Here is a 27,781-nt window from a genome sequence, read left to right as displayed (position 1 = left end):
CTGGAGAGGCATACGAACTAAGGCAGCTACCATCTGACAGAGAACAACGTCGAAAAGCTAAGAGGGACGAGAAGAGACGCTGGCTCGACGAGCGAGACGAGATGAAGTTCTCCCATAGCATTCAGTTCAATGCTGTTCCTGATTGGAGTAGCCATTACATCGCATATAGCAATCTCAAGAAATTGTAAGCTACACCATCTCCATATTCTTGTTCTCTCTTACCGTACGCACATCGTTACTTCATGAACGTGCATAGCCCCTAACCCCCCTTGTCGCAGAATCTACGGGCTCGAGAAAAATGTTCATCAATCAGCTGTCTCCGATGTCGAAACGCGACCGCTCTTACGAAACGAAGATCCCGAAACTGTGTTCGGTCGCGCTTTGGATGTGGAAATAGAAAAGATTTCGTCTTTTTATGTTGTCAAGGAGAAAGAGCTATTCGACGATGTCGACGATCTGATGCGCGATATCGAGTCACTTGATGCGGCTGGCCATGGCGACCCTGAACTTGCTCAAAGACCCCATATGCAGCAGTATCCTGCCAGCGAGCAAGTGGTACATACTCTTGGTACTCGGAGCACTAAGAGCACCCGCAGTACGCGCAGTACGCGTTCGACTGACGACGGTGCAGACGATAGCGATGACGACGACGAAGATCAAGATGAAACCTCAGCCTTGAATAGGAGGCGCCGCTCCAGCCTTGGCGGCCGACGACGCACCGCCCCGAGTGCCATGTTTGCTTCTACAGATTTGACGGCTTCAACAGATTTTACCAGGTCGCGCAGGTACAGTATTGGATACGATGATTATACCGAGACCGCCCAGATGTATTCTTCCGGCATCATGCTGAAGAAGCGCATCATCAGCCTTTACGTGCAATTGTGCGAGCTCAAGTCATATGTACAACTGAACAAGACCGGCTTCAGCAAGGTGCTCAAGAAGTTTGACAAGATCATCGACAAGGAGTTTCGGCCAAAATACATGAGGGATGCCGTCGAGATCTCATATCCCTTCCTTCCCGAGACGGTCAGGCACGTCGAGGAGAGAATTGCTAAGATGGAGAAGGCTTATGCTGATGCGGTAACACATGGCGACTTGGCACTTGCTAAGAAGGATCTTCGGTCGCATCTTAGGGAACACGTCGTCTGGGAGCGAAACACGGTATGGAGAGATCTTATCGGCCTTGAGCGTCGTGCCGAGGCTGCAAGCTTCGGAAAAGGTCTCCTCGGTGCTCAGAATGACGGGATCAAGGTGAGACTACAAGGCGACGATGCTCCACCAACCCCTATGAAACAGATCGAGACACCGGTGGGACGCTTCGCTTGTCCGACTTGGCTATTCAGTTCCACTCTGTTTATACTTCTTGGTATTGTGGCCATCTTTCTAGTTCTACTCTCCGTTCCTATCATGGAGATGCCCGAGCAGCAAAGGTGTTTAGCTATGCTGGTGTTTGTGAGTTTGCTGTGGGCTACCGAGGTGAGTCTTGATTTGTGCATTGCTTTACATGGCCTGCCTGACTAACCCTATTCAAGGCAATCCCTCTCTTTGTAACTTCTCTATTGATCCCTTTCCTCTGCGTGGTTCTCAGAGTCGTCCGTGACGACCTACCGCCGTATAAGAGGTTGGACTCTGTAGACGCTACCCCTTACGTCTTTGCGGCCATGTGGACGCCTGTTATCATGCTGCTTCTCGGTGGATTCACCCTTGCAGCAGCTTTGTCCAAGTGTAAGATAGACAAGCGGATTGCGACCTTCGTCCTTAGTAAGGCGGGCACGCAGCCGAGGACTGTTCTCATTGCCACCATGTTCGTGGCGGCCTTTGCCAGTATGCTCGTTAGCAATGTAGCAGCTCCTGTTCTCTGCTTTTCGATTATTGAGGTAAGCTGGTCCATTTCCCGAGTGGCCCTGATGTCTCTAACTATAAGCTCCATAGCCTATGCTGCGCAATCTTCCATCGGACTCCAACATGTCCAAGGCGGTGATCATGGGTATAGCGTTGGCTTCTAACGTTGGCGGCATGCTCTCGCCTATCGCCTCGCCCCAGAACGTTTTCGCGCTCAGTGTTATGGAGCCGGCACCAACTTGGGGCGAGTGGTTTTTTGTTGTGATCCCTGTGGGCATCATATCGATTCTTCTCATCTGGACCCTCCTTCTTCTCACCTTCCAGCCTGGCAAGGGTACCACCATCGTGCCGATTAGGCCTGTGAAAGAACGATTTACCGGCTTACAGTGGTTCGTGTCGATTGTATGTATTGCCACCATCGCTCTGTGGTGTGCAAGTCATCAGCTTAAGTCGACTTTCGGTGACATGGGCATTATCGCCATTATACCTATCGTGCTATTCTTCGGCATTGGTATACTCACTAAAGAAGATTTCAATAATTTCCCGTGGACAATCATCATTCTCGCGGCGGGAGGATTGGCCCTTGGCAAGGCTGTGAAGTCGTCGGGGCTCCTCCATCTGGTAGCCGAGAGAATCTCGCAAGAGGTGAACGGAGTAGATCTCTATGGAGTGCTACTGATATTTTCAAGCTTGACCTTGGTAATCGCGACTTTTATTAGCCATACAGTGGCTGCGCTAATCATCCTACCGCTTGTGTCGGATATTGGAAAGGGCATGGACGAACCGCATCCTAACCTACTTGTTATGGCTGCGGTACTCATGTGTAGCGCAGCGATGGCATTACCGACAAGCGGATTCCCCAATATGAGTGAGTTGTCCATCAAATCTTTAGATTGCGAAATCATAACTTACACGCTATAGCGGCGATAATGAAAGAGGATTCGACAGGACAGCGGTACCTGAGCGTTAAACACTTTATCAGCCGTGGAGTACCAAGTAGTCTACTGACTTTGGTGGTGGTTGTTACCCTCGGGTACGGAGCTATGCGGGTTATTGGAATGTAGACAGTTTACTAAAGTTGAAGTGATAATATAATGGACATATAGAGGGATATGGAGGTAGGATGGATTGTGTGGGCTCTACGCTATATTCCGGGCTTCGTGGCTTATATAGAACGACTTTTATATAAAGTACCTACTTAATATAAGGTATTAAATAAGTAGATACCTATATATGTGCCTTATAGGAAGTATATACCTAGGTATATTTAAGAAATCAAAGAAAATAAAGTAACAAGATACCTTATATCTATCTACTTACCTCGAGTATGCACACTTAAGCACCTAAGGTATGTACCTAGGTAGGTACATACCTATATATACCTATGTGGTCGTAGGAAGCAGGTACCCACTACCTATTCGTACCGGAGGTCACCTAACCTAGGTACATAAGGTACCTGGTACCTAAGGTTAGGTTAGGTTTCCAGTCTCGAATAACTACTAATTCCACAGTTTAGAAAGTGGTCCATGTGCTACACAACCTTACATATAGGTACCTACCTAAGGTATGGAGTAACTTATTCGACCTCACTTCTTCCTAACTTACACCAACCCTACACCAACTTCTCCTTGTCCCTTAGGGTATAGCAGCGTCGTGATGAAAACAATATAACCTATCACCTAACTACGGCTAATATCTAAGAAATTCAACTACTTCCACTAGATAGTTCAATAATCAATGACTATCCTTCCAGGATAGCTCCGGAGCACCATGCTCTCAGCATTCACGGCTCGCCCTATTATCGAGCTGAGGCCGCGCGACAAGTCCAAAATAGAAACAATACTAGCTTATGGTGCGTATCACTACTTGGTCGTATCTCGCAACTCTTAGCTATATGATTGTCTAACACCATACTCGCGCTTGGGAGGTAGGCGACCGCGTTCTTGTCGGGTTAAACACGGGTACCTTAAGAATTTACCGCCTCAACGAACTGTCGCAATCCTCTACTACCAACGAGACGCATTCCGCAACAGATTCGCAACGAGGTTCGAACGGCGAGTCCAGCTCAAATCCTACGGACCTTTTACGTGAGGTAGAGAAGTTCTCGACTCGCCCCATCGAGCAGCTCGCTATCATCAAAGAATCTAACACCATCATTTCCCTTTCCAACTACCACGTTTCCCTTCACGATCTCCAATCTTACGAGTTAATCGAAACCCTACTCCAGACTAAGAACGCCACCTGTTTTGCCGTCACTAGCAACATAGTAAAGGATGCCGCCACCGGCATCCCAGAGATTATTAGCCGGCTCGCCGTAGCTGTGAAACGGCGCCTCTTGCTATGGAGCTGGCACGAGAGCGAGTTACATGATGAAGTTACCGAGATCGTGCTCCCCGAAGCTATTAGGACCCTGACCTGGGCAAATGCGAGTAAGATAGTCTGTGGTATGAATGCGGGATACGTACTGGTTGATGTGACGACTTTGGAAACCCGCGACATCGTGGGATTGGGTGCCACGGCGGCTGGAGGACAGGGCAGTAGGTTCGGTGCGGCGAGCATGGGCTACATGGGACTTGGCGGTTATATGCCAAAACCGCTATCTACGAGGCTAGCCGAGGGGCAAATGCTGCTCGCTAAAGATATCAACTCATTATTCATTGACATGGATGGGAGGCCGATGGAGAAGCGCCAAGTGCCGTGGCAAAGCGCCCCCGAGAGCATTGGATACAGTTATCCTTACATCTTGGCCCTTCAGCCGCCTGCCAAAGGAACATTAGAAGTCAGAAACCCAGAAACTTTGAGTCTGCTGCAGGTAATAGAGCTCCCCGGGGCGGCACAGCTGCATTTTCCGCCACCCACTGTCAGTCTCGCCCATGCCGGAAAGGGATTTCATATCAGTAGCGACAGGGTCATATGGAAAATGGAGGCTACAGATTACGATACTCAGGTCAAGGAATTGATGGACAAGGCCAATTATGACGAAGCTATAAGTGTCCTTGGTATGCTTGAAGATGCATTACTGAAGGATAAGACTGGCACCCTACGCGAGGCCAAGATGCTAAAAGCGGAAGTACTGTTCAAGAAAAGGAAATTCGCGGAAAGTCTGACGTTGTTTAACGAAGATGAGGTTCACGCGCCTGCTCAGAGGGTACTGAGGTTGTACCCTAGGATAATTGCCGGTGACCTGTCTGCTGAACCTGCACAAGAGGAAACTTCCGAGGAAGAAGAGGAACAAGAGGAGGACGAGAAGGTCAACGGCGGTAAAGCTGCTAAGACGGATGGCTCTATTGAGGTTGCATCTCCATCCAAGCCAGGCGCCTTCGCAAAATACTGGATGGGACACCGCAAAACAGACTCTGATACCGCCTCCATCGCATCCTCTAAGAGGGGCGGGACCGACAATGAAGATACCGCAAGCGTGAGAGTCAACCCGAAGAAGAAGAAGTACATGGACGAAGATTGGCCATTGGAAGGAAAGGACTTAATCAAGGCCGTTCGCGAACTCAACGGTTACCTGGCTGGCACTAGAACTCGTCTACAGCGATGGATCGACCCTGCAACTGGGAAGTTGAAACCGCGCAAAATAGAAGCTAACAATGGTTCAATAGTAAACTTGCAAGAGAACCTTGACATTCTACTCACAAATTCACATGCAGAATCCGACGAGCAACTTGAGCAAGAGCTCAAGCAAACCTTCACTGTAGTTGATACAGCACTGTTCCGTGGCTTAATGTTTGTCACTCCAGCCCTTGCTGGCTCTCTCTTCCGCATCCCGAACTTCTGCGATCCCGCAGTAGTAAATGAGCATCTACTGAAGCACAATCGGTATAATGAGCTAGTTGATTTTTTTCATGGTAAAAAGCTACACCGCGAGGCGCTCGAACTCCTTCGCAAGTTCGGTAACGCAGAAACGGACGGCGAATCAGCTAAGCTTGACCTCAATGGACACGTGGACGCCGAAGTAGCCATACCTGAACAGCTCCGGGGCCCTCAGAGAACAGTAGGCTATTTGCAAAGTCTGCCGCCGGAGATGATCGACATCATTCTCGAGTTCGCAGAGTGGGTTCTACGACGAGATCCTGACCAGGGAATGGAAATTTTCCTGGCCGACAGCGAAAATGCCGAGACCTTGCCGCGAGAAAGGGTTCTCCGGTATCTCGGCGCTATTGATGCCAATCTAGAAATCCGGTACTTGCAACATATCATCTCGGAGCTGGAAGATGGCACTCCGGACTTTCACAATCGCTTGGTAGAGCTACTGATCCAAGCACTCAAAGAAGGCGAGCGAGACGAATCATGGGGCGAGAAGCTCAGGAGTCTGGTGGCATTTCTAAAGTCAAGCCAGCAGTACAGTCTAAGCAAAGCGCTAAGCATAATTCCCCGCGATGGTAAGCCGTCTAGCGCGCAGGTCATAGAAGGAAGAAACAGTATTGTCTAATGAGCATGTGTAGATCCGGCATTTTACGAAGCACGGGCAATAATATTCAGCAATATGGGTTCGCATAAGCAAGCACTGGAGATTTACGTGTTCAACATGCAGGACTACGTCAAAGCAGAGGAGTATGTTGCGGTGTGATGTATCGGCAATGAATGTTACTAACAAGAAATGCCAGATATTGCAACCATATCCACTCGCTGCCTAGCTCTCGCCGGGAATCCTTTGCCGCGTCATCTTCTTCTATAGATGAGGAAGATCGAGATCCCGACTCGAAGCCATCCATATACCACATGCTTCTCTCGTTGTACCTCAACCCACCATCGCCCAACAAGCCGAATTTAGGCCCAGCCTTATTACTCCTCTCGAGACACGGTTCGCGTCTCCCAGCAGAATCAACATTGTCCCTCATACCAGATGATCTGCCTGTGACAGAGCTCGAGTCGTATTTTCGCGGTCGGATTCGCGCAGCTAATAGTGTAGTGTCGGAGTCGCGTATCGTCGAGGGGCTCCGAAGAACACAGCTCGTGAATACGCAGGCGTCGCTCCTGCTCGGCGACGGCATTAGTGGAGGGCAGAGTGGGCGCAGCAGAAAGGTTATTGTCGGCGAGGAAAGGGTGTGCGGCGTCTGCCACAAGAGGCTAGGCAACAGCGTGGTAGCGGTACTCCCGGATAATAGCGTGGTCCATTACGGATGTCTAGGTAGGCGAGGGCGTAGCATGAGTGGTAGCCGGAACGAGATGATCGCTGGTTCGTGGGGGAGGCACGGGTAGACTGATAAGGATCTCACGCAGTTCCGGGGCGCAGAGTCGAAGAAGGAAACTGGCCTATCACGTACTTGGTGGGGAGAAGTTAAAGAAGGCCCGAGACGTTGGTGTGCCAGGGTAGAAAGGTTGAACTATTGTCGCATACATGGAAGGCGCGCGGGTGTTCTGGTTCATTTACATCATTGAGAATACCAGTGGGTATGGTTGCATAGCTCTGGAGAGTAACGGCGATCAAGTAGGCAACTGCCTGCGAGATCAGGACACCGCAGTCAAATGAATAATAGCCATTTTTGACACTTGATGGGTTCGAGGTGTGGATTCATTCGATGGGGGACAAGTGGTAGTTTCGGGCAGATACTCGTGTCGAACGACCAGTCCATCATTATTCATCTTCCTGCACCACCTCTTCCCCATAATTCTCTTCCTCGGCCGCTTCATCGACGCCGGCGGCTGCAATACCCTTTCCAACCCCTTTTCCGTTTCCAGTGGCAGCCGCTTCTATAGCCTCTTTTTCCATGCGTACTGTCAACTCGCTGTTGATGTGGTCTTGTAGAGAGGAAACTGCACCGCGCAATGTGCGTAGGTATATTGTCTTATCTGCAGTAACGTCGGATTCGGGGAGGGAAAGGGGTGTCGAAAGCGCAAAGGTAGTTGTAGATGATATGGCTTCAATTGATGGTGGGATGGAAGGGTCTGAGGAGTTCGTATTGGTGTACGTTGCTTTTAAATAGGCCGTTAACTTCTTCGCCGAGACATCGTCGGAGGTAGAGGCTGGCACAGAATAGGGATGTGACATTGCGGACGTGTGCTAGAACGTATAACAGGTGGTGAAGATGAGAAGTTTGTATTTTTATTTACTGATTTTTCCTTTGTTAGTGAAAGAAGCTCTTGCATTAGCGGGGCAAGTTTGCAACAAGTGATGGAAAACGTATTATACATGGTACATGTAGCGCGGGGTGATTGTGCTGCTGTGGCTGTGCTATCAATTCCCGTCAGGTACATGCATTACGTTATGTAAATCGTATTGTACATGTAGATTTATACAAGGTACATAAAAGTGCTGCTAGCGGCGCATGATAACAAGGTGTTTGATGTCGCATTTCCACGCGTACTATGTGTATAAACCATCCTTTTCTACGTTCAACCCACTTTTTTACATTAATGATACCAGCTCTCTACTCTACATTAGATATCATATCATACTACTCAACTACGGATAAATATATTTGCTCAGTCGGATGAGGTATCTTTTGCGCTACCTACTACTTCCCTGCATGGTAACGTATGATACCTAATTGAAGAGCGCAAATCGAAAATCAAACAGACCGGGGCTCGAGTGCCGATCATATAACACCGCTGGTTCGGGAGAAGATGTAACGGGAATTTGGGAACTCGGACCTTTTCTATCACACAATGCAGCCAGCACGATCCCAACAGAGAGCCCCGGGGAGCTTCTCTCCTCTTCCTGGTACCGTTTCTTCGGCTTCTACCGCAGCAGCTGCCGCCGCTTCCTCCTCGACATCCTCCTTGAGACCTCAAATCCGTAGGATAGATACGTCGTCGAATGACGATCCTGTTTCCGTTCCCAAGACGAGAGGCCCTCAGAGCCCCGTTGTCAGTCCTTCTTATGGTACCAGTCCGCATAACTTCTCCCGTCCCACTCGACCCAGCATCGAGCTTCCGCAATCTAGAACCGCTTCGCCCTTGACCTTACCTCCCGCTCGCCCCGGCCACGTAAGGAAGCACTCGCAAACCCAAGGTCATTTCGAACCCACCTTACCTTCTACGAGCATATCCAATCTTTCCCAAGTCGCCATGTCTCAGACTCAGACACCAGCTCCGAGCCAGCCTACTGGCGCGACCCTTTCAGCTAGTCAAATAGCCGCCCAGGCTGCCGTAATGCAACATCAACAACACAGCCGCCACCGGTCGCAAACTGTCCCTTTCCCCGGCAGCGATGCTCACGATTCCCTAAAAAGAACGGGTCCGAAGCCAGTGACTGGTCACCGCAGCCCGCCCATGCTAAGTCTAACCGAGGCAAGCGGCCCTCGGGATAACGGCTTCAGCACTCAAGGATACCATAACGGCCTTCTGGGGAGCCATGCCGCTGCCGCTGCCGCTGCAAATGTCGTATTTCCAAGGTCACCTCAAACCTCGCCCGGCCTACCACCGCCGGAGCAATCCTTGGCCACACCCACGGCCCCGGTTTCTTCGGATAAACCTGCCAAAGCTGAGAAGTCCAAAGTCAAGCTGTTCTCCAGACCTAAAAAGATTGACACCAAGGGGGAGGCGAAAGAGCGGCCAATGCCGAGTCCCGGAAAGATTGGCTCTGCTCTGGCTTCGCTACAACGTGCCAATTTTAGTACAACCAGTTTGGTGGATTCGCAATCGTTCTATAACCTGGGTAACTCGTCTGCCGCCACCATCCGACCAGCTGATCCATCCGTAGAGAAGGAAGGCAAAGAGAAAGATAAGGAGAGAAAACATCACTTCCTATCGCGGCAGAAGCATAAGCTGAGCAGTAAAGACGACTATCATCTCCCACTCTCTTCTGCTGCTAGCAACTCCCGACCCGTCGATCCTAGCGCGCCCTCAAGCCTGTATAATTTTAACCTACCTCCTAGTCCGGGTCCAAACAACAACATTGGTAAAAGCGTTAGCGGGTTAGATTTGCGACACGGAGGGCGTGCTCTTCGCGAGAAGCGAAGAGACGATAACGAATCATCCTATGGTGTAGGTCCGGAATGGCCTGGGCCCAGTAGTTTCGGATCCGCTGCAGCAACAGCTACCTCTTACCTTTCCGAACCTATTGATTCCCTTAAATACGGACTTCACAACATGTCTCTGGATGACGCCTGGCCGTACCTAAGGGCTAAATTACTAGTCATTTTCGAAGGCGAAGATTTACGATTGCCCGTGGAAGATTTCAACCGGGTCGTAACCATGCACATACAATACTGCATACAGCGTCGTTCAGCTCACATAATTATTGACGACCTACGGGATCTCCTTTCGACGGGGTTTGCCTCGCTTGATCACACTCTTCGCACGACCTCTGAGGATAGGCTAATCCCCTCCCTAGTAGAGCTATGGATATTCACATTCACAAGTATCCTACCTTACATGCAGGCCACTTTCCTCCCATTAGACCTGGAGTTTTCTGGCTGCGGATCCTTATTGACCCCCGAGCAGGCGCGCGACTTCTGGGGCGGAGTAGTCGCTAAGTCGGCCCCAAATGCCCAGTCAGGCGCATCAGATGCAGAGCCTCATTTGTTGCCAGCGTCAAGCGTTCTTGATGTTCGAAGGCTTGTGCTGATCTCATACCGAGATTCCATGATTCTCCCCCGATACGAGAAACTCAAGACTATATTCTCCCGGCTTTCTCTCGAGCATTTGCCATCTTCGCTCGCCTCTCTCGCGTTAGCCTCGCCGCCTCTCTTAAATGATAGCGTTGCATCCCTATCTACTTCACCAAACGATCCGCTATCCGCCCGCCCTGGGACAGCCATGTCACTAGATCCAAGCATCGCAAGCTATAATTCGACGTCGACGACAGTATTCGGCAACGACTCGAATCCGTCTCGGAGCCGTGCTATCAGTAACGTATCGTTTGGTAGTGGCGTGTCAGACGCAGCATCTACTGGTACCGGGAGTTTTTTCAGGTCTTTCACACCGCAGACAAGAGACGGTGGCAGAGAAGTCCTAGGAAGTGTACGGGAGCAGAACGTTGAGGACAGCAAGCAGGTTACGGAAATGGTAGGTCGCATGCTTCAATGCATGAGCGTGTTGGCAAGTGTCGAAACGGGCGTCAACCCAGCCGAGACGGATGAAGCCAGTAAGATGGTATCAGAGCTAGGTCGATTGCTCAAATTAAATTGGCTAGGCAGGGGTCGGACTGGTAGGAACCGAAGAGGTATGGTTGGGGGAAGAGTTAAGAGGCAGGAGAATAATAACTCTATCAACTACGGTGTCCTAAGGGAAGGCATACGCGAGGGTGTTGTGATTTAAATTTGGATCTGTACGACATGTACATTAAGATATCACGAGCGAAAACATGGCGTCTGGGCACATAGGATTGGTTTAAGCTGCAGGCTGCATCGTCAGGAACAGGTTGCGAGAAACGCTTTAAACGAAAACGGTTTATTGATTATGGACATTTAATGTCTAACAAATTAGACTTAAAAAAAGCCCATGAAGAATCAGCATACATGTAGAGGATACATGTACGGAGAGTTAAAAAAAAAAAAGTTAACAAATGCCTAGGACTTCGTTAGCGAGCGATCCTAGATACGGTAAATGCTTGCTCAATGAGAAAATTATAAGTGTTGTTCAGACATCCAAGGAAGGATTATACCCTCATCTGCTCCTCAAAAGGCTCTGAGTGGAGCTCGAGTGGAAACTGCGAATGTGGTTGGAAGTTTCATCATGAAAACGCCATGGAAGCGGGATCGAAAGCAATCGAAAGCATAGAAAAGTTGGACTAACCTGAACCAAATCTAGATAACCAAGTGATTATTGTTGAGTAAGCACTGCGAACCTATTGCTTAGTTAGCAAGGCACCATGTCTCGCGATGCGAAGCGCAACAGCTGCAACGTGATCCCCAATCCATCTCATCGTATGCTGCCACAAAACGTGGATGGCATGATGAGAAGTCAGACAAAGTATACTGGCAAGTAACAGGCTCCCACCTTGGTGGGATGACCCGAACAGACTAGACTTCTTTCATGGTCGATTCAGTTGGGAAAAGAAGACATGTTTATTAGATGTCATCCTGCTGGATTGGAGAAAGATGCCAGCCGCAATGCTTTTCGCTTGCTTTGTAAATGAAATAGAATAACGAACCTCACGATAACAGACTGACTGCAGCGCAGCTGTTAGTTTTGCAATCCGGGCAAATACGATTGTGTATCTGCCTACTTTATACAGAAAACTCAGTTGAGACAAAAGAGAGAATGATGAGAAAAAGAAAGAACGGGAAATGTAAAGTTGGAGCGCGACGTCGAAGCTTTTGAAGTCGCGCCAGCAGAAAAAAAAAAATTTGTGGACACATGAGGTGGAAACGGATTAACCCCGCCGGGTGGAATACGTCACCTGACCCTTCCTCACAGAGTCGCAGTATCTAAATTACCTATGTACCAGGTAGGTACCAGTAATGGAACGTCACGTGAAGCCTGCATGCTGCTTCGGTACCCACTGCTAGCTGCCAGCTGCCGACATGCATAAAATGCATAGAGTACAGTATTGTTTGATCATCTCGTCACTGTACATTTATGTCGAGAAACCCTACGCCGTTGTTACCTCATCCCATGATAAGATGCACTTTGCACGCGGGCACGGGTAATTGTTAAGACTTCAAAAATGTAAAGCAAAACAAACAGTCTCGTTCAAACCAATACGTGCCATATATATATATATATATCTTATCACATTTTAAAGAAAACAAGAAAACCTCGCAAAAACATACCGGCGTGCAGCTTAGCTTAAATATAACTACTAAGGCTTTGAATTCTCTTTCCATGCTTGAATTCTAGACTCCAATGATCCATTCAAGCCGTACAGACTTTAAATAATATAGTAAAGCCTATTAGGGAACTTAATAATAAACACAAACATTACGATAACCCAAGGATATGATTAATAAGCTTTATTATATATTACTTAGGCATGTTAGTATATCTCTAAGAAGCTTCTCCCGCTTTGTTAACGTACTATGTAAGTAGCATGTGTATTATGTTGAAATAAGCGTCGATTAAAGATAGGTAGCGATGCTTAACATGTATTCTTCATCAGCTGATCGAGGTCAGTTACATTGGTAGGGCGACGCCTGCAGGCCTGCAAGACCCTTACCGCATCACTAGTGTATTGAATACATACATATACCTACGGAATACTTCCACATAACAATTCAAAGCTACATGCGCCACACGGACAGTTGGTGCGTGTGTTTGTATTTGGTTTTATAGTTTTCATTTTTTTAAAACTTCATCTCTACGATGCATTAATAAATATTCGATGATAACATCCAAAATAACTTTCATTTTATCATTTGATATTATTAAAATTGCTCTGCAACCTCTTTATATTTTTTACATTTTGATGCGAGGTTGCGTTATTTCATTGAAGGCTTTAACATTAAAAAAACGCGCTGTACCTAGCACCCACGTAATCCCCCCCCGAATAACATTATACGTCATTCAACAACAGCGCTCATAACTAATGCGTGCTTCCGGGTCTGGCCGCTAAGTTTATTACATATTGTTAACACCAGGTTCTAACGCATTATAATATTGTCATATTTCTTTAAAAGTGTTGCAAAAGCTACGGCTATTGAAGTGCAACCGGTGCTGTATTACTTGCGTCGCGATTGTTTTTTACTTTGATTGGTCAAAAATAGCTGTGGCTTGCGAGGTACACCAAAATGAACCTAATACAAACCCTTATGTTGGTTGGCTGGCTATTACGTGGAAGTAAGGAGGGTCGTGTACGTATGGGATTTGTTTTTCTCAGATTGGGACCTGGAGGCTGGGCCGCTGGGCTACTACCTACATGTGCCTTTCTTCCATAATAGTTACCTCTCAGTATGATGCGCCACTAAAATCTACCGAACCCAGCGCACCCATACCTTAGGTTAGGTAACCAGAAGCATAACAGATCTCGACAACTCGGGAAAAAAAAAACAAAAAACCGCGCCTAGTTCTAGCCTGCTCTTTTATATTAAGCCCCCGAACTCTAAAACTATCCCACCTTACTAGATACATACATATATATATATATATATATATATAAGGCTGCGTCTAATTCAAATCAGAAAGGTCCTCCCCGTAAGCGCGGAAAATAGCATGTTCATTTTATGACGCTTTTCTTCCATTCCATCATATCCCATTTCATTCTTCCTCTATAGCAAACAGCAAATACATATCGCTACTACTTTCCGCCACCTACACACTACTGCCTTGCTATTAACACCATCTTCTTCCCTTTTTTTATTATTATTATTATCGGCATCTACACCCTTTGACAACCCGTATCTCTTAACATAGAGTTTTCCCTTTTACCTCTCTTCATTTCACCGCCCTTTCTATTTAATCAGTTTGCTACCGGCCTTGCGCATCGTTGCAAATTGTTAGTAGGACCAGCAAAAAAAAAGATGATGACTAGCAGTTACTAATCATCTAAGACCTACCTAGCCAGTACATAATATAATACACCAACTAGGTAAAAATACCTTGCATAAAAAAAATCATACCACAATTAATACCGTGTCAGTATCGGCATTCACTGTCCATTGGTACTGTACAATACCGTACCTAGGTCGAATCTCACGACGCCAACGCCAACAACTAATAACACCCACTTTGTATCGCATCGTGCAGGTCCGCCTCTTTTGCTCCGCTTGGGCTACCCACGCGCGACAACGACACTAGTAACAACAGCCGCGAGCGAAGTAACTCGACCAATTGCTTTAGGTTGCCTAGCATTACGTCGCTAACACGAAGTCAACCCATATTTTATTTTCCTCAGTCATCTGTGCTGTCGCCCGGCGCGCATTCTGGATATCCATTCTGGCCGCGTTCTGGCATCAAGAAAGAATCAGTTCCCATCGGCGGTTTCGTCCCTGTCCTCTACCCCTTTCAAAGCGACCTATATCTACACCTACACCTATATGTCTCTAATCATCTCCAATTTCGAATTGCGCCTCCAGTCAAGATCTATAACCGCGACGGTGACCTTATCAGAGCACTAGGATACACGTTCCATGATCGGCGATCGCATTGCGTCCAGTCGCATCCACTCACATTATAACTAGTAGAACAAGGAGAAGGATTTCTGAGTCTTTGCCTGCCAAAAGAAAGAGGGAGAAGAAAAGATTGGGAAAACCTCGCCTGCCCAAGAAACTGCTGCAAACAAAGCTGTTAACTTGGACGATCGATCGATTACATCAGAACCGCGACGAGGGATAGAAGGATTTAAAGCGTATGAAATAGCAGTTGCGATTTGGCGTCGATATCCACGTCGTGGATAGTCGACTTCTGGAGAAATGATGGCGAGCATAGGACCCGGTAGCTTTCACCCAGGTATGCAGCAGCATCCCGGCGCCCATCCGGGACACCCCATGGGTGCTCCCGGAATGGCTCATAACCCAAGCCAACCAGGAGCCCAGCCTGGTATGCCTCCTCAAATGGCTGCCCACATGGCTGTGTCTGGACCTGGTGGACAGGTCAATCCTGCTGCTATGATGGGAGCTATGCCTCCTGGTGCTGCCGGCCCTAACGCCCATGCCTTACAGCACCTGAGCCCCCAGCAGCAGCAGCAGATGTTCCAACAACAACAACAATTTCGTAAGCCTAGATTTTTGCTTAGCTCCGGTTTAATATGATATCGAGAACAATCGTGTGTTGCTAATAACCCGTAGTCGCAGCTCAAAATCCCCAGATGATCGCCCAGATGCAGCAGCAAAGGATGTTACAGCAGAGGCAGGCGTTATTACAGCAACAAATGTACGCAGGTATTCCTATGAACATGCAGGGAATGAACATGGGTAACATGACGGCGGCCCATCTCTCAGCCATAAGAAACTCGGCGAATATGCAACGAGTAGGCGGCAATATGCCCCATTTGCAGCAGGCGCATCTCGCTCAACAGGGACAGCATCAAAATTCCCAGCACGCACAGGTACTTTTTACACGCATCCTGAAACCTTTTCAATATACAAGTTCTCCTAGACTTCTTGCTGACAACCATATTCATTTACAGCATATCCTTGCACAGCAGTTAGCAATGCAACAGGCTCAAGCTCAGCACCAGGCGAATAATCAGATGCACCAGGGAAATCAACCTGGTCATCCCGGGCAGATGAACCCTCAACAAATACAGATCCAACAGGCACAAATGGCGCAATCGATGGCGCAACAGGTCTCCCAGGGTCAGGGACCGCAACCTCAACCTCAACCTCAAGGACAGCCGCAACAGCAAGGACAGCCCCAGCCGCCGCAACAACCGGGTCAACAGCAACCCGGCCCGCAACCGGGCCAGCAACCGCAGCCGAACTCGCAAGGCCCCCAGAGAGCCCCGACGCCGGCTGTCGCGCAACCACCCCAGCCTCAGAACCCGGTGTCCAATCCCGCACAAGGCAACCAACCGCAACAACCGCAAGGCCAAGGGCAGGTGCCCAACGGCCAGCAAAGCCAGCCTCAGCAGCATACGCCGCAAGCTTTACAGGCAGTCCATATGCAGCTGCCAAATAGCATCCAGCAGCAGCTGTTGCACCATCAACACAAAAATGATAGCATGAAGGGCCATTGTCTGATAAAGCTGTTTCAGTTCGGCGAACAGCTCAGTAGTTATCGTATTAGTGTCAGTCTTTTCCCCACCTAATCTCAATCATAGCTACCCGGGTCTTACACTTGATTTTGAGACTAATCACTGACATTGTTCACTTAGGAGGAGGTCCCACGACCAAAGGATGACCTTACGTACTGGAATAACTTCGTGTCACAATTCTTCTCACCTAAAGGCGTCTTCCGGATCTCTCTATTCTATGTCGGTAGCGACACGGGAAATGAAGAGCATACAGATAAGCTATACGAGATAACACAGCCTGCGCTGGCACGATACTTCCACACGCACTACGAGAGTGGGATCAAAAAAATTAATTTGACATTCGAAAAGGGCCTCACTGACAGACCGTTGCCGAATGGCGGCCATTTTATCGAGAATACTAAAGCACACTTGACCTATTGGTTTGAACACTCTCACGTAAGTTGCGCAAGCCGTCGTAGGAAATATAACTTGGGTGCTAACGACTTGGTGATTAGGTCATTGCCTCAGGGACACTCCGAGCCCAGTTTGATAGCGAGCAAAAGCTAGATGTTTTAGAATTTATCACTAAAAGCCACGAAGAATATCACTCGAGGAAGATGGTTACCGAAGCGGCGAGACCCGCACACAATTGGGTCAAAGAATGGCTAAAGGTCAATGGTCAGGATTCGCGATTGTCTCCCGAGATGAGCAAGAAAGGCAAAGCGAAGACAATGAAGTCGCCGCCACATCCACCCCCTGATATTGACCTGCCGCCATCGGCTGTCAAGCAAAATATAGGCCTCACGGAAGCCGTATTCCAGTTCCTCGAGGTACGAGCTTTAATTTTCATTTTACGCGCTTTTGCTAACATGCTACGTCTCAGATTATAGAAGTTGTCGGACAAATGAATGTAAGTTTGACATATCCGATGAGATGAGATGCCAGCTGAGATGCCACTACGTCTCTTGTAAGCCTACATCAATACTAACTTGCGAAATTACATAGCCATTATTCAACTTTTACCATTCACATCCGGGTCTTTCGCCTTACGCTGCGCTTGAGCAGTACGTCAACCAGAATATTACGAATGGCCCTCAGCAGCCTCTAGTGAACGGCCAACCCCAGAGCAACGGTCTGCCCAACCCACGGACCCCTAATTTCGGCCAATTCCCTATGGGCGCTTCGCCGGCTGCCGCGCATCTACAGCTTCCGAATTCTCCTCATATGGGTAGTCCTGCTCAGGGACACATGCAAGCACCTGGCATGCAATTACAACAGAGTCAGCAAGGAACGAGCTCTAGCGGCCCCAGTTCTAATACGAGCCCAGCAAGCAACAAACGAAGGAGGCCTTCCACGGTAAAAGTCGAGGAGGAAAACGGCGCTCCTACACCCGCGAGCATGGGGGTCCCTCAGGTTAATGGTGTCGCAATGGCCAACAAGAAGCCGCCCGGAACTCCTCGATTACAGAAGCGCGCGAAAGGTAACCCAGCGTGATATCTCATACCCTCTAGAGTAAACGCGTTTGAGGAAAGGGAGTGGAATTATAATAAAGCTGGCATATCGGCGTCGCTTCTGGATATGGAATTACGTACCGTCGTTCGATCTCGGCTCGGTTGCTTTATACACAGCTGTACTACATCGGCCGGATGTTCAGGATTTGCATTATTTTGAGGATTAGGAAGGTTTGGAGGCTCTGAGCGATTCCCACCCACGATTTGACGTTTCTGACAGGGCCGAATTAATTACTTGATATTTCCATCTACATCATCCATTCCCAATGGGGAAAAGCAAAGAAAAATCGGCGTTAATTTACGGTTGTGCTATTTGATTCGAGCCGCTTATAGGGGTTACATGTGGGTACAACCATGTCAAGGGATGACTCGATTCCAGGCAGAGATTCGAAAGTATTCACCCCGTGTACGATTACTTTCCATTGCATCCGGCTTCGAATCGCGCTGTTAGACGCGCGGTGTCACTCGTGCTTTTTTTTTTTTTTTTTTTTTCTGTTTTCTTTTTTTTTTAACAAAAATGTCAGGCGCAATTAGATGTAGGGTGGAGGCGGATAAGGGTAGACCAAAGCGAGTCGAACGTTATTGGAGGGAAGCGAAAGAGGATTGATTACATGTAAGCATCGATACGCGCGTCTTCCGGTGCGCTCATTCGAATCGGAATAGGCATTGCATTTGACAGTCTTCTCCGTGTGATTTAGATCAACGTGAGGTGTAGACGTCCTTATTCGTTTATCACTGTATCTAATTCGCTCATCCCGATTTTACGACTGCAAAATATAATAATACCAACTTTCCAGCCTCGAACCGTTTCCACGATAGTGATAGTAAACTTCCTAGAATTCCCTTGCATCTGGCCTCCTTTAGAATCCTGACAAACCCACGTGTTATGTACTTCAATATAGGCGGCATATAGCATATATCATATATCGGTACACAAGCTCTAGGTTCGCTCTCTACATGCCTTTCCTCCGGGACTTTTCAAGTGGCATGATATATGGTTTATATTGCGTAGGTAGGTATTGAAAGAATAAGCTGAGGCCCGGGTAGACTAACCACGTTTCACTGAGGTATATTGCATCAGTGTCTTGTCTAACTCACCACCCATTTTGAACACAATAGAACTCGAACTACTACTTAGGCATAATTAAACTAGGTTGACAACTAACTACAGTATCTGCAAAAGTTGCAACGGTGAGATGGCCGAGTGGTTATGGCGCTGCGTTCAGGTCGACCTGAATCCCTAGTAAGATCCTATCTAACAGGGTATAAAAATTTCGCAGTGGAGCAATCCGCGTGGGTTCGAGTCCCACTCTCATCATCTAGAATACTAGATTCGTCTTTTGCACTAATTAGATACGATTATGGTATATATCTAGGTATGCTTCGTAGATACCTAGATGTATAATTTTTATTCCCCCTCCCCTATCCATCTCTTTGGCCCTCAATGAAATCCTGCTTGCTTGCTCCTCGTATAATTATATTAACCGTGTCGTCAAGCTCGAACTAGGCACAAGTACATACTCTACCTCTTATATCAACAAACCAAAACAAACCTCCAAAGAAACGGGATGTACTATCGTAAAAATAGTAGAGAAAGAACTCAATCAATCAACTTGAAACTAGCAGTATTATTGTGCCTAGCGTACATTGTCAAATAAGATGAAGATAATTTAGGTCTATGGCTATACATGGCACTGCACTGCAAAACAATTTAAATCCGAACCGTAGGTTTGATATTCCATTAGATAGATTTTTCTTTATTACTAGTTGATACAGGGAAAGAACATATATGGTCCTATTAATAAGGTCCAAATAGCGTCGACAACTGAAGAGGCCCCTTAGGTAGCGGTGTACTGCGGCTCGCCCCTTAGAACCGAAATAGGAGATTAGAGCTAACTCAATAATCGTGGAGGATTGTGACGCCAAGGTAGATCTAGGACGTGCATTCTCAACTACACAAGTCACTTCAAGCTCCAGATGCCCAACATGTGAATTCATAGACAGGCCACATTGATATTGATGATACGAAATGAAAAAAAAGGGTCTATCTAATTTGTCACCTACACACACCTGGGAGCGGAACGTGATTAGGCAGGCAGACAGACACAACTCCTATCAATCATCCGTCGTGACCATTCCTGTCCCTATCCATAGTTCATCGCCACTAATAATCACACCGTTGTCGTCCAACCCGAGATAAACCGTTAACGCCGTTTGGGAAAATCCGAGAAAGAGTAGGCCTTAGGCAGCACCGCCGAAAGTATTCTCGCCCGAGTAGGTTATGTAGAGGAATCTACGAAAGACAAATCGGTCAGCATGCCATATCATCTCGACGAAGAGAAAAGGTCAAGGGTTGGAGATAAAGGCGACCGTACCCGTCTTCATCCTTGTGCTCCTCATAAATGCTACTCATGAGAGCAGCAGTTGGAGGTAGGACCTCATCAACGAAGATGAAAATTGCCTTTTCCGGAGATAGCTTGATGCGCTTGCGGATGACGTAGACAAACTGGCCTACGGTAAGATCTGCGGGGACGAGGTACTTCTTCTTGTCGATTGTCGCGATATCGGATTTCTCAACCTTCTCGCAGATGACCTATTGGCGGAAATATTTGGTTAGATATAGGGTCGTCTTTTTGAAAGGGGGGAGAGCGAAGAGTAAGAGTAAATAAAGCGGTGAGGTGGTAACGGGTGTGGAATTCCAGAGGGGAAGAGGGACGATAGAAGCTATGAACGACTCGGACGGATGAAGATATTGGGAGATGGAGAGAAAAGAGATTATACCACATACCGGAATACGGTCGGCATACTTCTGACGAATGCGCTCGGCCTCAGCCTTGCGCTTCTCAAAGGGATGTTCGTCCTTAAACTTTGATCGCATCTTAACGGGTGATGCTCGTTGGCAATAACGAGACGGACAGCGGAAGATAAAGAAAGAGATGCGGAAACGAGTTGAGAAATCAGGTAGATTGGTTAGAAAAAGAAAAGACGACCTTAAAATTAAGAGATTAGATAATTTTCTTCTTATTCTTCTTCTTTTAGTGGCGTTGGTTTGATGAGGGTGGTGATGATGATAATGATGGATGGATGGATAGATAGATAGATGGTTATGATTATGGGTTCTCGGGTTGGTAAAGGTGTTGAAGTGAGGTAGGTTAAAGGTTGGAGGCACGGGTTTGGTTTCGGGTGGGGGGGAGGAGCCGTGCTAAATCCAAGGCAACCTTTCCGGTCCCAGCAAAGCCCAGGTGATTTGAGTTCGATGACCAAAATTGCATAGGTACTATGTACCTAGGGACATTGCGATTCGCGAACAACTTCAACATGAGGTACTATGTAAGCAGGTGGTACCTACGGTAAAGAGGTACCTACCTACTTAAAGCCAGTTAGGTATTGGCGGGGCAGGAATGGAGAGCGGGGCGGGGCGAGAGGCCTGCGGGTGTTAGTGACCGGTGACTACCTTAGGTTAGGTAGGTAGATGAGCAACTACCTTCTAATAACATAACGTGACCGAACCAAAATAGGATTAGTTGGATATGCTCTATAAGGCACCTAATCGACTTTATCATTATTAGCCATTTAGTCACGATGCAGTGTCACTTGACCGCTACAACCAATGATATAAAATACACTTGTTAGACAAGCCCCCTGGAGTCTCTGACCTCTGACTAAACATACATAGTAACGGAATGACGTCGAAACAAAAGAACGTAATCATTTCTTATCCCTAGGCACATAAACTTTCATGCTGTAAGACTTGTGGTAGTTTACTTTACCCCTTTACCCCTTTACCCCTTTACCCCTTTACTCCTTTACTCCTTTACCCCTTTACCCATTTGCCCCTCTACTATTGGCATCAAACTTTTACTACTAGTATGTAAGCCAGTCAAGTAACTCAATTAAGTTAAAACAGTCATAGAAGCTATGGAATACGGGAAAACAAGAGCTCGAGCCCCTTATCCATACGTTAAAGGGAATTGGGCTATTTTATAACTAACATAGCCTGTCTTTTCAATTTTTATTGCGAACCATGTTACATCGTGCGCAACCCTCCCTCCTCCCTCTTTTCTTCCCTTCTCAGCGAATCACCTCCCCTTCCTTGTCGATGCCTTCTTCCATCTCTAAGATGTCGCTCCCAGCCAGAACACCGCTCCCAAGCGTAGTCGCCTTGCGTGATGCTACCTATACCTCATGAAATTTGACACTCTCGTCGCTGCTCGCTACCACGATGCAGCCCTCCTCAGCCGTGCGACTTCTTAGCCTCTCTTTTGTGCGGTATGTATCGCTCGGACCACCCGGGTATGCTATAGCGTATAGCGCGCGGTGCTCGCCCTCCTACGGCACGGCAGCAACCTGTCGGCAGTCTGGCCAGCTGAATACGGCGATGCGGTACGGATGGTCAGGCTGTGCATATCCAAATGTGGCGGCAATCTCCCGTCGAGTCGTGCTCCATATGAGAGAAGTAACCTGAGCTGCAACCGAGATAGTGGCAAGTGCGGCCCCAGAGTTTGCGTGGTAAAAGTGAATGCATTTGTCATTAGATCCTCCCCCGGTGGCAACCAACCCTTGGCGCCACGGGCAGAATGCGATAGCTTTCACGGCTGCCCCGTGTTGCCACCGATGTTTCTCGGAGCCGGCGGGGAAATATCTCAGCGCTGACGATGGATCGGGGCTGTCAGAATTAAACTCGCGCAACGAAAATGAAGCACCATCCCCAGGGTTGATAGCATGTGGTGAGGTAGGTTGTTGTTCTTGGTTATGAACCGTGTTCGCTATTGATAATTTCGAAAACCCCAAGCTTAGGTCAGCCTCTACACCTACAAGACCATCTATAGTGAAGAGGCAGCATAAATTATCGTTTCCTCCCGTAGCGAACTGTCTGCCGTTAGGAGACCAGGCGAGACCACATATTTGCTGGCAGTGAACTTTGATACGGGCAAGTAAGGTCATCGTACCGCGCCAGTTTTCCCGGGCCACTTCCTAGGGCTCGGGCCATTCTACTGCGTAATAATATACGTCACCCAGGTCGTCGCCCACAAGGAGATCTTCCGTGTTAACTGGAACACCAGGATTACGCTTGTTTCGAGAAGCTCGCGTGGTGGAGGTGGGGCGCCAGGAAAGGCAGGCTATGGGTGCGGGATGATACGTCTCGAAACGGGGAAGTAGACTGTCAAAAAGTGATACTAAGGAGAGTAGTCCGCTTGAACGGCCGAAAGCTAGTATTGACTTGCCGCCCTTCTCAGATGAGAACCCCACCGAAGTTAGCCACGAACCATCCTTAAGCCCCGCATTCAGAAGTGTGACGCCTGAAGCTTCTGACCACCCATAGAGCAGATTGCCCAACCCAACCGCCAACGTGTTACAAGTGTGAGAATATGCCATAACCGAGCAGTAGAAATCGTCACGTAATCCCGGAGCATCAAGGACCCTGGCAGATGTTAACGGGTATGTTGCTAGAAGGGGTGATTTACACACTTGAAAGGAGCATTAGGGAGACACCGCCCTCCTCTCTGTATCTCTACGGACGCGTCAGTCTCGCTGGGCCGAAGAGAAGTATGGGGTTTGCTTTGCATACTAGGAACGTAACCGTCGTTGCTCCACTCGCTTCCTGTCCATGTTGTCTTGGCCTCTCGCAATGGGGGTCTCCCTTTGCGTTTACAGCGAGGAAAAGTAGAATACCCGTCAAAATCTAAAATCCGCTGGATTCGGTCTATCTTCAGCGCTAGGGCGATTCTCCCTTCATGCTTCTCTTGCTCGTCTTCGGATTTGGGCTGCGAATTCGAAAATGTAGTGGTATATAGACGAGCATTTGTGCCAGAGCTGATTCTCCGCCCACGACCGTCATTAACGCCTCCGGGGGCTAAGCCGCCGACGGACCAGACGGTACCATTGCTGACTTGTCGTTGCTCCAGGTTGTGTAAGCCTAGAACAGTACCGAGACGCCGCTGGCTATCATCAGAACGAGAAGCCTGTCGAGCGGAGAGGGGCGAAGACCGCTTCGGCGTGAAGCAGAAAACATCGGAAGCAGCGTTCTCCGTACGATGAAGCCGTTCTAACGGCGAGAGTTCGTTAACCTGCTTGGTGGCTCTAAAACGATCTTGAAGGGGATAATACGATGGTACAAATCGGTCTGGTGACACGATAGGCATGTTGGGGGAAAAGAAAAAAAATAATGAAAGTTACTGATATCGTCCCTCAGGTCGAGAGAGACAGAGGAGTAAACTATTAGGTTGGAATGGACGAGCCTCGCGAAGTAGAAGTGCAAGCTAGGTACCTACCGGAGGATGTTTACAAGCGTCCCTCCAAGGTTCGGGAAGGCTGAGGAAGGAATGGAGAGATAAATATAACAAAAGAAAGACTCTGCGCTTAAGGGAAACTGCCTCCATCTTGAGGAGCGCTAATGGAAGCCATTGCGAGACTGCTGAACTCGAGGAGGTTATGCGGTTATGCTAGTAACTGCCTCAATAAGACTCCAAGATGTAGTAATAAATACCAACCTGTTCGTGATCCGCAAGGCCAGTCTAACTAACCTAGTAGATTCCAATGGCCTCTAATATGAAATCGAACAAAGTGACGATAATTTCCTAGCTGTCTAAGGTGTAAGGAGATGTTAGGAAGCAGGATACGGTAGAGGTACTTGTTATTTTCACTTATTCACCGAGGTACAATGCTTGTGGTGGATACCGTATTGTACAATGCATGCATAAGGTAGGTATAAATTAGGTAAGTAAAAGGTGTTTGAGACTATTGCCCCACTATTACGTACTTGCTTTGCTACCTCTGTTATAGTACTATTATACTTCGTATACCTGGTATGATTTTGTCCCTTTATCTTATCAACAACACTAACTTCAACACTACTCCAACGTACAATACAATAGATTGGAACCGCATACGACACAAACGCAGGTACAATATCCTATGTTTGCCTTCAATTGATAGTCCAGTCGAAAATAAACGAACCAATATGGATAGCGTGCGTCTACTCGAAAAGAGACTGCCACACAGCATTTACTGACGGGTTGCAAGATAGCACGGCGCAGCTCGCACCGCCCGAACCGCCCGAACCGAAGAACAGCGTCGGCAGGACCTTGATAAGATTGCCAAGTATCGCCATCTCGAAGATTCTATCCGTGCCCAAGCCTTGGCCAACAATTATGACTCCTCCCTCTTCCAGCTTACCTCCAAATTGCTACGTTTAAACCCCGAGTATTATACAATATGGAATGTCCGGCGTCGCTGTCTAATCTCGGCATTCTTCTCCGCGCCCTCCCGTGCGATCCCGCCAGAGCAAGACTCCCCCTCCTCTACATCCGGGAAGAACGATGCTGCAACTGGTGGTAAGCGAAGAGAAGATGTTGAGGCCGACGTCAACACATTACAGTCCGAGCTCGCATTTACCATTCCCCTTCTACTAGAATTTCCTAAGTGCTATTGGATCTGGAAGTATCGTAGATGGCTTCTCGAGCAGGCTATCGTACGACTCCCCGCCACCGTTGCGCGCCATATCTGGGAGGCCGAACTTGCACTGGCGTCTAAGATGTTAACCAAAGACCGCCGCAATTTCCATGCCTGGGGATATAGGAGGAACGTTGTAGCCATGCTAGAGAGCCCTTCGTTGAATGGTAAGAGTATGGTTGAAGAAGAATTCGCCTACACCACAAGGATGATCAATGGCGACTTATCAAATTTCTCAGCTTGGCACTCTCGAAGTCAACTGATATTGCGTTTACTAGACGAACGCGACGCAAACGACGCGGCGAGGAAGATTTTCCTGGAAGAGGAACTCGATCTTGTCCGAGAAGCTCTCAATGTCGGACCCGAGGACCAAAGCCTCTGGTATTATCATCAATATCTGGTGTCGCAGATCGTGAACCGTGCCAGAAACCCAACAATAGCGCCGGCTCTAACCACCGCGGAGCGGACGGCCTACGTAAAGAAGGAGATTGATAATATCAACGATTTGCTGGAAGATTACGAGGACGTAAAGTGGATTTACGAGTCTTTGTTAGAATATACGATTGCGCTGAAGAGTTTCGGAGAGCAGGTTGAAGACCCCGCAAAGTGGCTAGCCAAAGTACGAGCTCTAGACCCAATGCGAGCTGGTAGATGGGATGATGTAGAGAAGCAGCTAGGCGCCACTCAGCACTGAACAGCGACTTCATTGCTAACATTCCCAGTGTACGATACAACCTGTGACTTGCTTCGTCTCGGCTTCTCTCTAGACAGGTAGCGTACCGTTGCATTTACCCTGAACCAAACTTGCATCTGCTCCGACTAGCCCGTCAAAATAGGCCAGCAAGGTCTCTACCGGCACCATATCCAGCGCACCGAGGATAGGGCTAGAGGACCTGAAAATCTTACCTCCGAACAAGACCCTTACAAAATACCCGCCATTGCATTTTACTCTTGGTGGCATCTGGCGAGCTTCGTCATTAGGTTTCATATGTGGATCTCGAGACACCGTCGCATTTCCCTGCCTTTTATATAACTCGAATGCTACCTCACTACCCATTCCAGGCCACTGGGAATGTTCGGCGTTAGAAGGCCCCTACTTGGTTTTATGATAACACGAGACGGAGCAACTTACCACCATGATATCTATTTGTAGTATACTTAGCAGCCGACTTACGGATCCATCATGTGCTATATTGTGGAAGTAAATTGGCCCTCCCTCGCCAGCCATCGCATCCCGCAGATGTTTACTCAGTTCAGCAATCCATACACCGTACGTAGTAGCAGACGCGGCAAGCGAAGCGCTGGCGTCACGGTACGTCTGCGAATACTCCCACTGCCCAATGCGATACACAGCGTTAGCCATTGCTTGGTCAACGCAGGTGGACGAGTTTACACCGCCTTCCAGCTTGCACGGTAGCGGTTTGGCGTGACACTGCCGCGCAGAGAGATTATCAAAGTAGTGATCAAAACTTGCATGGAATCCAGGATCGCTTGGTGACACGCCTGATATACTGTCTAGCTTGCCAAATAAGTAGGCAGCATCTTCCAGATGGCGTTTCCAAGCGGCATTAGAGGAGGACTTGATGGTATCGAATAGATCACTGCCTACCTTGCAACTATACTGCGGTTCAAGGCTATCAATCCCGGCTCCTTGGACAATCAGCGGTATCGCCTCGGTTGTCTGCCACATCCCATTAATCAACATGCCGGCGACCTGACTCGTGATCACGTTCTGGGTAACACGGTACACCACGCTAGCTCTCCAGTCTTCGCTTCTGGAGGGGATAAATCCAAGCAGGTCATGATAAACCTCGTAAAGATCACGGCCGTGGATCCAGGAATCGTCGAGCCCCGCGGAAGTTATTTGAGGGAATTGGCAAGTTCCAGTCCAACCAGAGGGTTTGAAGGGGTTGGTTGTAGATATATATCCTTTCCAGAAGACCTCAGCGGGGTGTTTATTCTCGCTTCCGAAGGGGCTACCGTAGTAGTAGAGACCTTGATCATCGCAATCCCAACGGTAAGATTCCACCGGGAAAGCGTTGCTAGCGTACGGTGTTCGCTTATGATGCCGTTGAATCTAACTAGGATTAGTTGCTTCCATCAAGGTGGTATAACTAATCGGCGCTTTAGACCAACTATTTCGACGTATATAAGTTGATACTCGCTTGTCGGGCTGACGTATTCTGTCTTCCGAACATGCGGCATGTTGCACCAATTATACGACCCGTATTGCGCATCTGGCGTATCTGAGGTGTTGAAGATAAATCCGTAGACCCCTTCGCCATGAAGAGCGATAGTTAGATTATTTATATATGTGTTACTCGGAGGATACCATGCAAGGTCCGGCTTTTGAGCAGAAACAATCGCAGCCGTAGACCACAAACTCGAGATCCACGACCTCATGATGGCAACTGGGAGAGGATCCGTGGATTCGAGGTTGAGCAATGCCAGAACACATGTAGGGCAGATAGAA

The 27,781-nt window shown here is 48.1% G+C and overlaps 9 protein-coding genes and 1 non-coding gene across 10 annotated transcripts; 5 read left to right on the top strand and 5 right to left on the bottom strand.

The window, feature by feature from the left end:
- Positions 1-101: 101 nt before the first annotated feature.
- F4812DRAFT_449723 (SPX domain-containing protein) lies at positions 102-7,050 on the top strand (the record flags this gene model as incomplete). The annotated part of the gene is made up of 11 exons (XM_047936007.1): positions 102-184; positions 279-1,476; positions 1,533-1,877; positions 1,933-2,710; positions 3,623-3,694; positions 3,774-3,834; positions 3,907-5,791; positions 5,822-5,842; positions 5,873-6,230; positions 6,294-6,402; positions 6,456-7,050. The coding sequence occupies 11 exons, from the start codon at positions 102-104 to the stop codon at positions 7,048-7,050; spliced, it is 5,505 nt and encodes a 1,834-aa protein (XP_047794168.1).
- Positions 7,051-7,134: 84 nt separating this feature from the next.
- On the bottom strand, positions 7,135-7,967 carry F4812DRAFT_196329 (uncharacterized protein). The gene has a single exon (XM_047930177.1). It carries the CDS (start codon positions 7,838-7,840, stop codon positions 7,427-7,429), a length of 414 nt encoding a protein of 137 aa, XP_047794167.1. The 5' UTR covers positions 7,841-7,967; the 3' UTR covers positions 7,135-7,426.
- A 394-nt stretch (positions 7,968-8,361) lies between these two features.
- On the top strand, positions 8,362-11,410 carry F4812DRAFT_196284 (HbrB-like protein). The gene has a single exon (XM_047930176.1). The coding sequence runs from the start codon at positions 8,458-8,460 to the stop codon at positions 11,050-11,052; it is 2,595 nt and encodes an 864-aa protein (XP_047794166.1). The 5' UTR covers positions 8,362-8,457; the 3' UTR covers positions 11,053-11,410.
- Positions 11,411-15,361: 3,951 nt separating this feature from the next.
- F4812DRAFT_415781 (LIM-domain binding protein-domain-containing protein) lies at positions 15,362-18,366 on the top strand. Its single transcript, XM_047933002.1, has 6 exons — positions 15,362-15,718; positions 15,800-16,399; positions 16,487-16,801; positions 16,861-17,175; positions 17,229-17,255; positions 17,351-18,366. Exons 1-6 carry the CDS (start codon positions 15,479-15,481, stop codon positions 17,837-17,839), a joined length of 1,986 nt encoding a protein of 661 aa, XP_047794165.1. The 5' UTR covers positions 15,362-15,478; the 3' UTR covers positions 17,840-18,366.
- A 680-nt stretch (positions 18,367-19,046) lies between these two features.
- Positions 19,047-19,174, top strand: F4812DRAFT_t33. The gene has a single exon. It is a non-coding gene; the product is annotated as a tRNA-Leu (tRNA).
- Positions 19,175-19,581: 407 nt separating this feature from the next.
- Positions 19,582-21,296, bottom strand: F4812DRAFT_415766 (microtubule-associated protein). The gene is made up of 3 exons (XM_047933001.1): positions 20,645-21,296; positions 20,232-20,449; positions 19,582-20,149 (listed from the first exon to the last, which is right to left on the bottom strand). The coding sequence occupies exons 1-3, from the start codon at positions 20,732-20,734 to the stop codon at positions 20,098-20,100; spliced, it is 360 nt and encodes a 119-aa protein (XP_047794164.1). The 5' UTR covers positions 20,735-21,296; the 3' UTR covers positions 19,582-20,097.
- An 819-nt stretch (positions 21,297-22,115) lies between these two features.
- F4812DRAFT_196080 (WD40-repeat-containing domain protein) lies at positions 22,116-23,367 on the bottom strand. Its single transcript, XM_047930174.1, has 2 exons — positions 23,326-23,367; positions 22,116-23,278 (listed from the first exon to the last, which is right to left on the bottom strand). Exon 2 carries the CDS (start codon positions 22,798-22,800, stop codon positions 22,186-22,188), a length of 615 nt encoding a protein of 204 aa, XP_047794163.1. The 5' UTR covers positions 22,801-23,278; positions 23,326-23,367; the 3' UTR covers positions 22,116-22,185.
- On the bottom strand, positions 22,670-24,532 carry F4812DRAFT_196067 (uncharacterized protein). Its single transcript, XM_047930173.1, has 3 exons — positions 23,426-24,532; positions 23,326-23,368; positions 22,670-23,278 (listed from the first exon to the last, which is right to left on the bottom strand). The coding sequence occupies exons 1-3, from the start codon at positions 23,997-23,999 to the stop codon at positions 22,831-22,833; spliced, it is 1,065 nt and encodes a 354-aa protein (XP_047794162.1). The 5' UTR covers positions 24,000-24,532; the 3' UTR covers positions 22,670-22,830.
- A 285-nt stretch (positions 24,533-24,817) lies between these two features.
- Positions 24,818-26,002, top strand: F4812DRAFT_455947 (protein prenylyltransferase; the record flags this gene model as incomplete). The annotated part of the gene is made up of 2 exons (XM_047936903.1): positions 24,818-24,826; positions 24,884-26,002. 2 exons carry the CDS (start codon positions 24,818-24,820, stop codon positions 26,000-26,002), a joined length of 1,128 nt encoding a protein of 375 aa, XP_047794161.1.
- A 69-nt stretch (positions 26,003-26,071) lies between these two features.
- F4812DRAFT_455946 (phosphoglycerate mutase-like protein) lies at positions 26,072-27,711 on the bottom strand (the record flags this gene model as incomplete). Its single annotated transcript, XM_047936902.1, has 3 exons — positions 26,072-26,374; positions 26,441-27,385; positions 27,445-27,711. 3 exons carry the CDS (start codon positions 27,709-27,711, stop codon positions 26,072-26,074), a joined length of 1,515 nt encoding a protein of 504 aa, XP_047794160.1.
- Between the last annotated feature and the right edge of the window lie 70 nt (positions 27,712-27,781).

This window comes from Daldinia caldariorum, assembly GCF_022478825.1.
Source record: "Daldinia caldariorum strain CBS 122874 unplaced genomic scaffold F4812scaffold_2, whole genome shotgun sequence".
NCBI lineage: Eukaryota > Fungi > Ascomycota > Sordariomycetes > Xylariales > Hypoxylaceae > Daldinia > Daldinia caldariorum.
The sequence above is the reverse complement of the archived record's forward strand: the minus strand, read 5'-3'. Positions and strand labels throughout refer to the sequence as shown.

Bases quoted from the DNA above. Each gene is read 5' to 3' on its own strand.
- F4812DRAFT_196329 (XM_047930177.1), bottom strand. From the start codon at position 7,840: ATGTCACATCCCTATTCTGTGCCAGCCTCTACCTCCGACGATGTCTCG.
- F4812DRAFT_196284 (XM_047930176.1), top strand. From the start codon at position 8,458: ATGCAGCCAGCACGATCCCAACAGAGAGCCCCGGGGAGCTTCTCTCCT.
- F4812DRAFT_415781 (XM_047933002.1), top strand. From the start codon at position 15,479: ATGATCGCCCAGATGCAGCAGCAAAGGATGTTACAGCAGAGGCAGGCG. The intron at 15,719-15,799 runs GTACTTTTTACA...ATTCATTTACAG, and splicing joins AAAATTCCCAGCACGCACAG to CATATCCTTGCACAGCAGTT. The intron at 17,176-17,228 runs GTACGAGCTTTA...GCTACGTCTCAG, and splicing joins CCGTATTCCAGTTCCTCGAG to ATTATAGAAGTTGTCGGACA.
- F4812DRAFT_415766 (XM_047933001.1), bottom strand. From the start codon at position 20,734: ATGCGATCAAAGTTTAAGGACGAACATCCCTTTGAGAAGCGCAAGGCT. The intron at 20,450-20,644 runs GTATGTGGTATA...TTCCGCCAATAG, and splicing joins AGTATGCCGACCGTATTCCG to GTCATCTGCGAGAAGGTTGA. The intron at 20,150-20,231 runs GTACGGTCGCCT...TGTCTTTCGTAG, and splicing joins GAGCACAAGGATGAAGACGG to ATTCCTCTACATAACCTACT.
- F4812DRAFT_196080 (XM_047930174.1), bottom strand. From the start codon at position 22,800: ATGACCTTACTTGCCCGTATCAAAGTTCACTGCCAGCAAATATGTGGT.
- F4812DRAFT_196067 (XM_047930173.1), bottom strand. From the start codon at position 23,999: ATGCCTATCGTGTCACCAGACCGATTTGTACCATCGTATTATCCCCTT. The intron at 23,369-23,425 runs GTATGCAAAGCA...ACGCGTCCGTAG, and splicing joins CAACGACGGTTACGTTCCTA to AGATACAGAGAGGAGGGCGG. The intron at 23,279-23,325 runs GTGTGTAAATCA...AACATCTGCCAG, and splicing joins CTCCCTAATGCTCCTTTCAA to GGTCCTTGATGCTCCGGGAT.